The 13,984-nt window shown below is 54.7% G+C and overlaps 1 protein-coding gene across 3 annotated transcripts in view; it reads right to left on the bottom strand.

The window, feature by feature from the left end:
- The window catches only part of CRHR1 (corticotropin releasing hormone receptor 1), a 52,801-nt gene extending 39,378 nt beyond the window's left edge, over positions 1–13,423 (bottom strand). For 2 of the 3 annotated variants that reach the window (XM_033217673.1, XM_033217503.1), the window contains exon 1: positions 13,098–13,423. In XM_033217673.1, the coding sequence (XP_033073564.1) occupies positions 13,098–13,130 (33 nt within the window). In that variant the 5' untranslated portion in view covers positions 13,131–13,423. The remainder of the gene's footprint in view (positions 1–13,097) is intronic. The other variant, XM_033217580.1, reaches the window with a different exon arrangement.
- Between the last annotated feature and the right edge of the window lie 561 nt (positions 13,424–13,984).

The raw sequence follows: 13,984 nt of genomic DNA, 5'->3' as shown, positions 1-13,984 counted from the left end.
AAACAGCATGGGGCTGGTGCGCAGGCGGCACCAATGGACGCCACTCTGTTACTCAACCTTGCACGCTCTTCCTTCCTGACTGGGCCTTTCTCCCCAGAAGTGCCCTTTGCCCAGCCCCCTGCCCACTCAGGGCATGCACCCCACTTTCCAGCACCACTCTTTCCCAGAAGCCAGCAGCGGTCACCTACAGAAGTGGAGTGTACATCCGGGTCAATGATACAGATTTGCTGGGCATGGGAGCAGGGGGTGCCCGGAGCATGGCTGACCTACCATCCTCCTCGTCTTCCCTCCGTTTCTGCCTCTCATGCATTCGCTTGCTTCCCATCTTAGTATGATTTGCTCTCAGATTCACTCATGGATATGTTCTTACAGCCCGTGCCTTCTCGGCCTCCTGCCTGTCTCCTCCCCATCTTCCTCCCTCCCTGTCTTAACCACTCTATCTTTCTCGGTCTTCCCTGGCTTCCATCTTCCTCCCTCCCTTCTTTGCTTCCTTTCTTCCTTCTTTCTTTTTTCAGCTTTTACTGAAGGCTTGCACAGTGCCAGGCCCTGTGAATTTCTTCATTTAATCCTTCTCGATCCCTGCAAGCCAGAGCCTTTACTATCTCCCCACTGTTCAGACGAGAGACTGGTGCACCTGGAGATGGTAACTTACCCAGGGTTTTGACTGCAGTAACTAGAGGGATGGAGGGACTGGGATTGGAGCCATGCTCCTGTCCCTGGGCAGTACAGCCTGTTTCCCTGCCTGCCCTACCTGCCTTGCCTTCCCTCCTCCTCCTCGTCACAAGCCTGGATCCTCCAAAAGACACATGAGTACAGGTTTCCTTTGCCTTTCAAACTCTGGCTTCTGGCTGCAGCCCAGCTCCCCCAGAGCTGGAAGTGGGAATGGGGGGTAGATACCAGTAGGACCCTGCCAATGGATGGGACCAAGGAAGGGCTCCGTTTGGCTCTCACGAAAGAGGGGAGCCCAGCCCGGGGTTCTGATCCAGTGCCTGCCCCTGGGAGCTGTTAGCTGTAAGTGGCTCCCAGACACTGGGAAACCATCCCTGAGGGAGTGGGAGGCAGAGCTGAGGTGTGGGGACAGCCGTAGAGACACCAGCTACGCAGGTGACACTATCAGCTGTGCTCTCAGCTCAGCCGCTCTCTGACAAGTGTAAAGTGAGGGGGATTTCGGTGTCGGCAGAGAAAAGATGTCCTCTACGGAACTGCGTTTTAAAAGGGATTTACAGAGGGCCAGGAAGGAAGAGTGAAGCTGGTGGCTGGAAATTAGGTTCTATTTTATTTAAAAATGCTGAAGTCTTTGGGGCTGTTTTTCCTGGAGAAACGACTGCCTTCCAAGGCCAGAGGTCAGTTTAAAGGGGGCTGCTGGACCACCAAGCCCCACTGAACAGGGATATTTAGGGCAGAAATTAGGATTAACCAGACAGTCGTCCATAAAACAGGCAACGGCCCCGTCCTCTGATTCTCTGCTTGTACAGGCAGTGACTTAGAAAGAATCAGAATCTCCAGACAGTGCTTAACACCTGACCTGGGAGACAGAAAATCCCATTTCTCACACCTCACCCCCAAAACTGGGGTTCAGTAGGCCTGTGGGGAGCTCAGGGGCCCTTATATTTCTAAAATGCTCTCCAGTGATTCTGAAGCATCAGCAGAAGTGAAGATAACTCAGCCAGCTCAGAGATTCTCACCTGGAGGCCATTTTGCCTCCCGGGGGACGTTTGGCAATGTCTGAAGATATTCTTAGTTGCTATAATCAGGAAGGGGGAGGTGCTACTGGCATTTAATGGGTAAAGGCCAGGAATGCTGATAAACATCCTAAAATGCACAGGCCAGCCCCCACAGTGAAGGATTATCCAGCCCCAAATGTCAATAGTGCTGAGGTTGGGAAGCCCTGGGTTGGAGGGTTGCAATGCTCCGTCTCAGCTTTGAAGACACTTGCCTGCCTGCCCATTATGAGGGTGGGGCGGGGGAGGAAGGTGGCTGTAGGGGGGACCTTGGGAAGAGTGTGTGGGGTTACAAGAGGGAGGCACCTTCAAGGCAGGAAGAGGACCTGGATTGTACTCGGTGAAGGCCCTGTGCGACCTTGGATCAGTCAGTCTCCCACCTCCTGGCCTCAGTCTGAAGGCAGCGGGCTGGTGGAAATGACCTTTCCTGGCCAGCTGGGTAGATGGGAACTCCTTCCCCCTCACTCACTCTGTCCTGGCCCTGCTGGGCCAGCTCCTCCAGATCTCCTCCTGTAGGGGATTCCCGGGAGATGCAGGAAGGTCTGCCTGCTGATGCAGCCAAAGTTGAGGAATGAGGCAGCCCAGAAAGAACTCAAACAGCAGCCTCTTCCCAGAGTCAGCGAGCTGAGCTCACCCAGCCAAAGCTCCACCAGAGCCTCCCCAGGGCCGGCACCTCAGAGGCAGGAGGCAGAGCCAGGTCCTGGGCCCTGGGGAAGCTGGGTTCCTTTACCTTGGAAGAATGCGGGGACAAAGGGTAGGACCAGTGTGGGGCTAAGTCCTGTGAGCTTCAGGGAACCCACACAGAGCAAGGCTGCCCTTGCCCCACTAGGGGCTGCGACCACTCATCATGGCTCCTCAGCTCACCTTGGTGACAAGTGCAGACTGATGAGTGTGACAAGGAGGGGGAAGAGGCCTGCTCAGAACCCGCCACTGGGGAAGGGGTCTGAGTAAATCAAAGAGTTTCCTCCTCCTGGACAAGGGTTCTTCCTTCTTCCGTCACCCAGCCTTGGCTGCCAGAAAGAGCCACTACATCACTCACATCCATGCAATGGAGATGCACAAGTGCAAGAAGCATGGCAGGAGGGCCATGCTGTGTGAAGGGTGAACCAGAGATCTGGGCCAGGCAGTGAATTCTGGCCCCAAAGGAGGGCTTTAGGCCCACACTCTTCAAAGGGTGGTGAGGACTGGTCCAATTGGTCAAGTTTGCCAACCAACCAACGATTGGTTGCTGGTCTACAACTTGAGAAGTACAAAACTGGAAAGTAAGCATTTGATGTGAATCTGTCCTTGCGGTGACATCCGAGGATGTAGTCAGGACTCATCTCGTCAAACAGGGTCTAGACCCATTCAGATGCTGTCAGACTTGCCAGGTGAATCCCGTGGTGCAGGCTGCACAGCAGGACCACATGCCAGTCTGCCACGGATTGGAAAAATCCACGTGGTCCTTCCCCACAGCTGGTTTGAGAGCCCTGCTTTAGCTGGAGGACAGAGTGTGATGCCTGGCTCACCGGGGAAGGCCTCATGGAGGAGGCGGGTCTTGAGTGACAGTTGGGTTAAGTTTTGAGGGGAGTCCTGGGGTGGGACTCCCACCCATGAAAACAGCAGGTCTCACTGACCTTCGGTGGGAGCAGGCCCTGTGCAGCAGCACAGGCATTTTCTCTTTCATTCTGCATTGTGGTCGATACAGTAAAGAGGACACAAAGGTCCAGAGAGGTCATGTGATTTGCCGAAGGTCACCCATCCAGGAAGGGGCAGAGCCAGCTCTAACCCCAGGCCTCCTGTCCTGTTATCTTTAGGGACAGTGGTCCTTCCCCAGGGTGCATGTGAGCCCCCACCACTCCTAGCCTTGGCCATTTCACAGCCTTGCAGCAGCTTCCTGTCAGGCCATGAGGCCCCTGCCATCAGGAGAGAAAGACGCCCCAGGCTGCCCCCCAACGCCGACTCACAGGGAGCTGGAGGGGTGGGATGCCAACGGACAGGATCTCACCAAGGTACCAGGAATGCCGGTGCTCTTGGCACCCCTGCCTTGCCTGGCTATTCCTGTCTCATGACCAGCAGAACCAGGACAGCACCAGGGAGGGAACCCCAGGATGCCACCAAGGCCGCCTCCCCAGTCCCCACTCGGGGGCTGCAGTGCCCTGGCCCTGCTCTCTGGAGGCCCCAGCTTCTGAGACCTTCTTGCCCCTTTGTTTCTAAGCCCAGAGCCACAATTCCCTCCAGCAACATCTCCCACCATCACTGTCCAGAACTGTTCAAGAAGCAAAATGCTGCCCTTGCATGCACGTGGACAACGCCCTCAGTGCCGTGGGGACCGGAGGCGGAACACAAGGCAGTGCTGGAATCTTTTAATGTTACTAAGCCGCGCCGCAGTGTAGCCCTTGATAAGCCATTGAGTCACAAATCCACACGCGGAGGCAGAGAGGGACCTGTCTGGCTTGTCACTTGTGTCTTCTATCGCCATAGCACTTCCACACTCAGACAGACGTTCATTAGGGAGTGGGAGCAGAGAGAGGCCCTCCATTTAGTTTAGCATTTATTGTGCACCTACTGTGTGCACAGTTCTGGACTAAGTTCTGGGCACAGAGAGGTTTTGTTGTTTTGTTTTATAAGAGAATCTTTCTAGTCTAGGCAGAGCTCATAATCTACGGTGGGAACAAGGGCTCAGGTTAGATGCGGGTCACCAGGGATCCATGTGGAATCTGGTTAGTAGGTGTTTTTGAACCCCCTGGCGGGGGACACATCAAAGAGCTGTAAGACCCCATGTTGTGGAACAGCCCAGGATCCACCATGAGCTAGAGGCTCACACCAGGGGACAGGACGAGGTGAGAACAAAAGAACAACCAGTGAGACACAGATTTAGACTGGAGGGCTTCCTAGATGAGGAGGTGGGGACAGTTCAGGAAGACTTTGGTAGACATGACAGATGAAGATTGGGACAGAGAGACTTGGGGGCAGAAGCTCCTGTAAGAGAAGTGTCAGATATGAATATTCTGTTGAGTGGCGGTTGGCAGGGAAGGAAGGAGAACAGCGCAACTCAGGCAGAGGGCCAAGAGATTTGGGGAGAGTCAGGTTCTTTCCCCTCTAGAAGGGGATGGGAGGACTCAGTGGGATCACTTGTGTGGGCCTTAGTGCAAGAGCAGCTCAGTAAATGGTGCACCTGGCCAGTAAACAGTGTACCTGGTTAAAAGAACCTGAGTGTCACGGACAAGGGACAGGAGGAGCAGAGTCAGGGGCAGAAAGAGGAAGGGGAAGGGCGTGGCTCAGGCCAAGACCAAACCCAGGACACAAGGACCAGCCTCACTCCAAGGACTAGCCTTGCCCTGCCTGTCTGGGAAGATGAAGGAGTGGCTGAGCCTCTCGGGCTCCCAGCCAGGCATGGGCAGCCAAGGGATGCCATGGAGGCTGTCTAACCTGCTAGCCACTCACCTGGCTAAGCCCGTGGTCCCCGGGTGCTCAGCTGCTCCTCTGGAAGTCAGCCTCCAACCCTGGCCTTGAGGTGGCATTGCACACCTGCCGTGCAGGTCTGGCTGTGCTTAGAGGAGAGGTGAGGTGGTGACCACACAGTGGCCTCTGAGGGGGGTGGCAGGTGCGGTTTTATGAACACTGCAAAGTAGCTCACTCGCCAGGGTCCCAGCGTGTGTGTGTGTGTGTGTGTGTGTGTGTGTGTGTGTGTGTATGAGAGAGAGAGAGAGAGAGAAAATGCCCACTGAGAAACATGTAGGCCCACAGAGGCAACAGATCCTGCGCCTTCTGCACCCTGCTTCTGGGGAGGAGGAGCAGCCCTGGGGGCGGTGGGAGGGACTGGGATCGTGGGGAGAGCTCCTTCAGGGCATCCCTGTGCCTAAGGCTCTCCTGACAGCTGAGGACGGCTTTGGGCACCCAGGCACCAGGATAGGGATGGGTGGAGGAATTCTTTTGAGAAACAGAGGAAGTTTCCAGGAGGTGCCACCACTGGCCTCCGAATGCGGGCACAGGCTCTCTTGGAGGCTAGGGAGAAGGGAAAAGCAAGAATGACCAAGGCAGGCAGGTCTTTTTCTTCTCCCTCCCCTTCTGCTTCTCTCACTGTCTGTCTGTCTGTCTCTCCACATCTTCTGTAAGAATGAAATCATCCACCTTGAGTGGACTTTTGGGTACCCTGCTAGACCCGTGCTCTGACAGTGCAGTCAGGGTCCTCAGTGCAGGGAGCCTGGACCTGTAAGGATTGTGCCTAAGATGGCCTTAGACTCTCCTGCAGCCCTTCCCCCAGGGTAAAACCCCTCCTGGACCCGGTTTGCTTTTCCAGCCCACACAGCCCAGCCCCTTGTCCCCCAACCACACTCCTTTTCCCTGTCTCTGTGCACAGGCTCCCCACCCAGCCTGGTACCTCTGGCCCCTGCTAAGCTAGGAAGGGCTTTCTAGAAATGAGCCCTTCACACACCTTGCCAAAGAGGCTGGGAAAACAGGCAGGGAGAGATGGATGGATCACAGAAGGAGAACACTCTCCACTGGAAACGGCAATGCTGCAGCCATCACTTGTCCTAGCCTTGCACCCCGGGCAGGTGCCTTTCAGCTCTGTGGGCTTTGGTACTGACCGGGGATGATGACCAACATATTGTCCCAGTTCTCCTAAAGCCCCTGACATCCCAGCATTCAAAGCTTCAACTAAGGTTCCCACTGTGCTTCCTGACAGCTCCCACTACCTCTTAAAACTCCAGTGGGTAGACTCCAAAGTATAGCGGTCAGTCTAGAACAAGCCCTGCCTCCCTGGCTCTGCAGCCATGAAGTGACTGGACCCGTCTAGCTGGTTTTTCTGGGCTCTGACCTAGGCGCACTGGCTCCCAACCAGACTGGCTGGGGCTTGGAAACCAGCTGACATGCGGAGGTGGCAGGTGTACACCCCACAAATCCCGTCTCAAAGCACCTCGCTGAGGCTGCTCTCTGGGCCCAGCAGCACCAGGCAGGTGAGACGGACGAATTGCCTGTGCTGACAGGGCAGAAAGAACAGTCACAAACATCTTCATTTGTCCCAGAAACAGTTTTATGGCTGCTGGGTGGACAGTCGCCAAAGAACGTTTGGCTAAAGCATTTGAATCCGCAGTTCCACGTGAAGGGGACCCGTCTTCCACAGCCAGATTCTGACATGCCCGTTTCATGAAGTCCGCCTCCCTCCCTTCCTGCCATCCTTTCAATTTTGTTGAAGCGGATACCACGTACTCAGAAAACAAGTGATTAAGAATCTGTTGTCTAATAGAATCCAGCTAGTTATTTTCAAAATGATTGTTTGCATCAGTGAGTGAATCATTTTGTATTATCCTCCCTACGTATCTACTTTTATTGTCAGGTTTTTCCATATCAGAGATGTTCAGGTCTGTCCATGACCTTCAAGCTCAGCTGATGGCTGGTAGCTGATCCCTTTTCCCCAGGGACTGTGAAAAGTGCTCTGAGGCAGCAGGAGATTCTGTACGCCAAGTACCCTTCCTCTGCCCCCATCCCTCACCACTCCTCCTTTTCATGGCTTTTTTTTTTTTTTTTTTTTTTTTTTTTTTTGAGACAGAGTCTCACTCTGTCACCCAGGCTGGAGTGCAGTGGCCGGATCTCAGCTCACTACAAGCTCCGCCTCCCGGGTTTACGCCATTCTCCTACCTCAGCCTCCCGAGTAGCTGGGACTACAGGCGCCCGCCACCTCGCCTGGCTAGTTTTTTGTATTTTTTAGTAGAGACGGGGTTTCACCATGTTAGCCAGGATGGTCTCGATCTCCTGACCTCGTGATCCGCCCGTCTCGGCCTCCCAAAGTGCTGGGATTACAGGCTTGAGCCACCGCGCCCAGCCCATGGCCTTTCTTAGACTGAGAAAGTTGGTAAGATTTATTAAGTGATTACTATAGCTAATATTTATTATGCACTTACTGTGTGCCAGACACTGTGCAACTGTGCGTAATTTCACACCTGGCATCTCATGGTCATTATGATTATCCCATAAAGTAGGTATTATTTTCCCTGCTTTAGACAGATGAAGAAATTGAGGTGCAGAGTGATAACCTGCCCACAGCTTCAGGGCAGAGTAAGGATTCAGGCCCACATTGGCTTCCTCTGCGGTTCCCACCCATACGAGAAGATGCTGACTGCCACACTGCGTGGGGTGAGGGATGGCTGGCCGAGAGCAGCAAGTCCAAAGACAAGCATTTTAAAACGATGCAGGCTGGGCACGGTGGCTCACACCTGTAACTCAACACTTTGGGAGGCTGAGGTGGGAGGACTGCTTGAGCCCAGGAGTTCGAGACCAGCCTGGGTAATATGACAAGACCCTGTCTCTACAAAAAAATTTAAAATTAGCTAGATGTGGTGATGCATGCCTATAGTCCTAGCTACTGGGGAGGCTGAGGTGGGAGGGAGGATCACTTGAGCCCACGAGGTTGAGGCTGCAGTGAACTATGTTCGCACCACTGCACTCCAGCCTGGACAACAGAGTGAGACCCTGTCTCAAAAAAAAAAAAAAAAAATTCCTAGGGACTCTGCTGACAGGAACCTCCCTGAATTTAGGTAGACAAGGATCATTTGTAGTTAATGAATTCATTATTTGACTATTAAAACTGCAGCTGAAATCTCGACCTGGCCTTACCTTCAACATGGGCTCACCCTTCTTTGATTGATACTGTGAGTGGTTAGGATAGAATCAGAGCTGGGAGAGATCACCCTACTCCCTCTTTTCACTGAGGAAGAAACAGCCCAGATCACTGTTAGCGACCTGCCCTCCTCCAGACAGCAAAAGCACTGGAGTTTCACTGGCTGAGGCTCTACCCTCAAGGGATTCTCCAGATCACTGGGGTGCTGCACTGGCTGGCTGTTGTTTTCTCTTTTTAAATAACCACAGTGGGCTTAAGGGGGAGTTCTAGTCCTTTCTGCATCAGAGATGGCTTTTCTGCTAGGGTGGTGTGAGTATCTCTCAACCTTCTGTTTTGACATGACATCTGCATCCTGTGGGAACAGAAACGAGTTCTTTCCAATTGTACAATACCAAACGGAAGAAGCAACAACAAAACCATCCATGAAGTCGACAAACATTTGTTAAACACCTACTGTGTGCAACGGATTGTGAGGCCCAGTGCCGTGAAGGGTAAAAGATGCAGAAAATGTATCATATATTGCATGTCCAGGAGCTGCTAGTTGCTGTTCCTGCATTAACTTATTTCCGCTGAGAGTAGCCACCTTGCAGCTTTTTCTGAAAGCAGACTGTGCCAGGAACGGTTCCAGGCACTTTCCATGTATTAATTCCTTTTGTCCTTACCTCAACCTCCTGAGTTAGGCATTTCCCCCGTTTTATAGCTGGGGACAATGAAGCCCAGAGAGAGTACTTAGGTCCAAGTACCATGTTCCAAGGTCCCTCAGCTTGAGCAGAGGTGGGAATCCAATCGGTGGCACCTGCCTCTTTCTATGTGAGGTCATGTCCCTAAGGAGTATTTGAAAACACAGACCTTTCACAGAGACATGAGAAGTAACAGAGAATCCAGTCCAGTACCCCTGTTTACAGACAGATAAACTGTGACTCAGAGAGGGAAGGTGACCTACCTGTCATCACACAGCTGATTGGAGGCAGAGCTGGGACCAGAGTCAGGTTCACTGACTCCCAGCCTGATGGTCTTTCCCCTTCAATGGCTGCTGAAATTATCAGCCCGGCACCTAACCACTTGCTTCTAGGCCACATGGGCACTTGGGTTGGTGGCACCTTTGACCCCCAAACTCCTTATGTGTGGCTGAACTCGGCTGGAGGCCGATGCTGTCTGAGGAGCCAGTGTTAGAGAGGGTGAGAAATGGATTTTCCACTTGAGCTCGTCCTCACTGGCTCTGGGTGAGTGTTCTACTTTTCCGTAACCTACACACTCCTCTCTATGGCTGGTCATTTCAAATCTAAGGGGCTTGGCTTGGCTTTCGGCCACTCCCCATCTTGGCCCCCAGTCTGTGGCCAGGCCAGCAGTCCCGCACGCCGCAGCAGCCCACTGGCCCACCCTGGGCTCACTGTTTCACGTTCCTCATGCCTCCTGCCAACACTCCCCTCGAAAACCTGGCTCTGTATCATTCAATCAAAGAAACAACTTGGAAATGGCCCAGATATGCACCGATACAGGGATGGCAAAGTCCATTCATTCACAGGCAACACGCAGACATTGACAGTCTCCTGCAGAGGCTCGGGAATAACGTGAAACAGACTTGGGCTGTGACACTGGGGACAGGGCTGCCCAACGGCCACAGCTGTGCCCAGACAGGTGCTTGAGAAGGGGACCTGTCGGGGTTATTTTTTAAATGAATTATACAGCAGCCGGATTAAGAGAGTGAGGTTGCAATCATTTTCCATTCTGGTTTTCAAACTTTGCCTATTGCTGCTAAATTGCTTATATAAGAATAACAATAGCAATAAAACCAGCTCCCTCCTGGGAGCTCACTCTCCTGTTAGAACCCACCGAGAGGCCTTGCCTTCTGCACCCCTCACAGACACTGGGGCCCATGTTTAGAGCCACACTCCATCTCCCTACAAAGAGCTGCAGTGGGTGTGTGGTTGACTCCGAGGTGCTCAGGCCCCTGCCCCTCCCTGGGGATAGAGACAATGTCTTGTCTGTCTTCTCCTGACTCATGGCCACTTGCACACACATTGTCTCTCCCCACTCACACACACACTTTCACACACCCTGTCTCTCCCCATTCACACACATTTTCCCCCAGGACTCTGTGAGCGGTATAGTGTGAGGCCCACAATATAGGCCCCAGAGTGAACCCTTTCCCAACCCTGGCTGACTTGTTGGGGACAGAGCTGGATTTGGGATTAACCCTAAATCCCCTAGATTCATACTCTCATGCTGACAAAACTACCTGAGCTCTCATCTGGCTGAGCTCTAGAGTGAAATTTAAGTGGCTTAGAATATTTTCTCGTAACGGCCAGGCACGGTGGCTCAGGCCTGTAATCCTAGCACTTTGGGAGGCTGAGTCTGGCTGATCGTTTGAGCCCAGGAGTTCGAGACCAGCCAGGGCAATATGGGGAAACCCCATCTCCACAAAAAATACAAAGATTAGCTGGGTGTGGTGCTGCATGCCTGTGGTCCCAGCTATTCTGGAGGCTGGGGTGGGAGGATCACTAGAGCCTAGGGAAGTTGAGGCTTCAGTGAACTATGATCACACCATTGCGCTCCAACCTGACCAACAGAGTTCGACCCTGTCTCGAAAAAAAAAAAAAGGATATTTTCTGGTAAAAGCAAACAAAACAAAGCCTTTTATCAGAGTGTCTGGGTTTGAATTCTGACTACTCACTGGTTGTGTGACCTTGAACCAGTTACTTAGCCTCTCTGTGTCTCAGGAATAATTCCTACTTCCCTAGGGCTGTTAGGAAGACTAAATGACTTAATATTTGCAAAGCAAATAAGCAACATTAGAATAATGCTCAGTGAATTGTACATGCTACATAAATAAAAGAACAAAAGCAACTATTTAATTGTAACCAACATTTGAAACCAGCATTTGCTGGCCATTCACTCACTGCCCCACATTCATCTGGTGTTTATTGAATGCCTACTGAGTTTATTAGGCCAGACATAAAGGGCAAATACCTATCATCTAGTAGGAACAACGGAAATAAAAATACTTTTTAAAAAGGAAAACATGATCATTCTAAACAGAGATTTGCACACAATTTTAAGAAAGGCCAGAAAAAGAACATTGATCTATTTCCGTGTAAACCTGGAAAAGAAAAGAAAAGAAAAGAAAAGAAAAGAGAGAGAGAGAGAGAGAGAGAGAGAGAGAGAGAAGAGAGAAGAGAGAGAGAGAGAGAAGAGAGAGAGAGAGAAAGAAAAGAAAGAAAAGAAAAGAAAGAAAAGAAAGAAGGAAAGAAAGAAAACACCCACAGTTCAATCCTTTGAATCCATTTAAAAGACTATTTGGTCTAACTGGTTTGTGCATTTAGACCAGGCTTCGGTACACACGAGACTTTTGGAAAATATTACCCTTCAGTGCCATCTATTCGACCTCTCTGGATGTTTTACTTCTACCTTCTTCACCTGTCTGTCACCTCGAACGCCCAGAAAATAATCTGTGAGTTCATCCCTAGCCCTCAGACAACGGATGAGGGAGGGGATGTGGGTTCAATGAGACCAAACCTCGGTCATTTTAAGAATCAATTTATAAATATTTGGGGAGGGGCAGGATTAGAGAAAAATCTCAGTAACTTGTAACGTCTCAACTAAGGAAGCAGCAGCTGCTGCATTTAAAAATCTTGGTGGCTTAACTCAAACCAGTTGGTTTAATAACTGATGGAAAAATGAAATTCCGCCAATCTGCACCCCTCCCCCAAATCCACCGAAGTCTCTTGAATGTAATCGCTCTGAATGCCCTGAGCCGGGTCAAGCTGGTGTCTATGTTTGTGGCTGGAGCGGACCGTGCGGAGTCCCGAGCCCCGGGTGAGGCGATGCCCAGACTGGCGCGGCGCGGGGTTTCCCGGCAGCCGCGCAGAGGCCCACCCGCTTCTCCGGCCGACTGCAGCGGGCGCGCCTGTACTCTACAAGACCAAAACGCTTTGGAAAGCGCTCGGGGCTGCAAGTGACGCCTGGCACGGGCGGCGGGCCGGACTGCCGGCCTCCCAGCCCTTCCCGGGCTCACACAACCCGCGGGCCGCCCCCGCCGCCCACGAACTTCAGCCGGCAGACGCTGGACGTGCGGTCTGGCGACTTTCCTAAACTCCAGCGCCTGATCCGCGTCGCAGGGTCGGCCGCGCAGCGCGGAGGTTGCGTGTGCCCAGGCTTGGAGAGCGAGCGTCGCGCTCCCGGCCGCGGTGGGGGAACAGGAACCGCCGCCGGAGGCACCGTCTCCTCCCCTGAGACTGCGATATTGATCAACGGCTCGCAGGCGCTGGCGGCATTCAGCTCCCCGGGCTCGCAGCTTGCCGCGGAGGGGAAAAGACAGGACGCGCTCCCAGGACTAAGGCGGGGGCGTGCGGAGTCAGGGAGCTGTGCGGGGGCTCTGGGGCGAGGTGGGGAGCCCCGCTTCAGAGCCTCCCGTCCCGGGGCCGGGGTCTGCAGGGGGGGCGTGGGAGGTGGAACCTCCCCTCCCCTAGGCGTCTGCCCCAAAGCCTAGACCGATTCTTGGCGCGGAGCCCGCTACCCGGGTGGGCGGACCCCCTCCTCCGCCAACATCCCGGCGGCTTCGCCACGATTTCTTGTCTCACCTGAGTCTCCCCCTGCCTACCCAACCCCGGCTCCAAAGGTCTCGAGAGTTAGGCTGCCCCGGAGCCCAGCCTTCGCGGACCTGAGCACGGCTCTCCCAGCGCCCCCGCCCCCATCGCACCCACAGCCCAGCCCCGTCCCGCGTCAGCCAGGGGCCGGGGACGCCAGCGCTCGAGGACTGGCCGGCGGGCTCTTACCTTAACGAGCCGGAGCTGCGGGTGCCGTCCCATCCTCGGGCTCGCTCGGCTACCGTCCTGAATGCCCGGGTCCCGCGGACATCCCAGAGGGGCCGGCGGGCGGCTGTGGGCTCGGGCGGCACGGGGTGGGCGGCCGGGCTCCTCGGTCGCTGCCTGGTGCGGAAGTGCCCGGCTCGGCGCTCCCCGGCCCCGCGGCCCGGCCTGGCCCGGCTCTCGCTCGCCCCTTCCCAGGGAAGTCTGGCCGCCGTTTCCCGACTCAGCCTGGCCCGCGGCCGCCTCTTGCCGGCCTCGCCCCCGCCGCCTCCCCCACGGTCCGCGCCGCTCCTTGCCTCGGCTCCCCGCCCCCTCGCCCAGCCCGTCCCCTCCCCTTCCTCCCCCTCCCTCTCCCCTCCGCTCCCCTTCGGTCCCTCCTCCGCGCCTCGCCCCTCGGCTCCCTCCCCGCTCCTCGCCTCCTCCGTTCCCTCCCCTTCCCCCGGCCCTCTCCCTGCGTCCCGCCGCCAGGATCCCCTTTCCTTGCGCCCGCGTTTGCGGCAGTCCTCGGGCGCGCTGGCAGCGGTGGCGGCCGCCACAGCCCGGGGAGAAGCCGGGGATGGGGGAAGGGGACCGCGGTAGAGGGTCAGCCTCTCGCCCGGCCGAGGTCGGGGCCTGGGAAGTCCAAGGGATCTGGGGGGACTTGGGCAGGGGTGCTCAGGTGAATTTATGAGGGCGAGGCTACTGGGGGCTAGGGAACAGGGCGGTCCCTACTGAGCGGAGCCGCGGCGGAACCCGGTGAAGCTGCGACCTGCGTTTGGGCAGTTCCCGCCCTGCGGCTGGCTAGGAGGAGCTCCTCGCCGCCCCCATTTCAGCCGCGCCGGGCGCTGGGCCCGACCCCCAGCACCTTTGGCACT

This window comes from Trachypithecus francoisi, unplaced genomic scaffold (genome assembly GCF_009764315.1).
Source record: "Trachypithecus francoisi isolate TF-2019V2 unplaced genomic scaffold, Tfra_2.0 Contig00057_ERROPOS647011, whole genome shotgun sequence".
In the NCBI taxonomy this organism is placed as follows: Eukaryota; Metazoa; Chordata; class Mammalia; order Primates; family Cercopithecidae; genus Trachypithecus; species Trachypithecus francoisi.
Note: the sequence above shows the minus strand (reverse complement) of the source record. Positions and strands in the feature narration are given on the sequence as shown.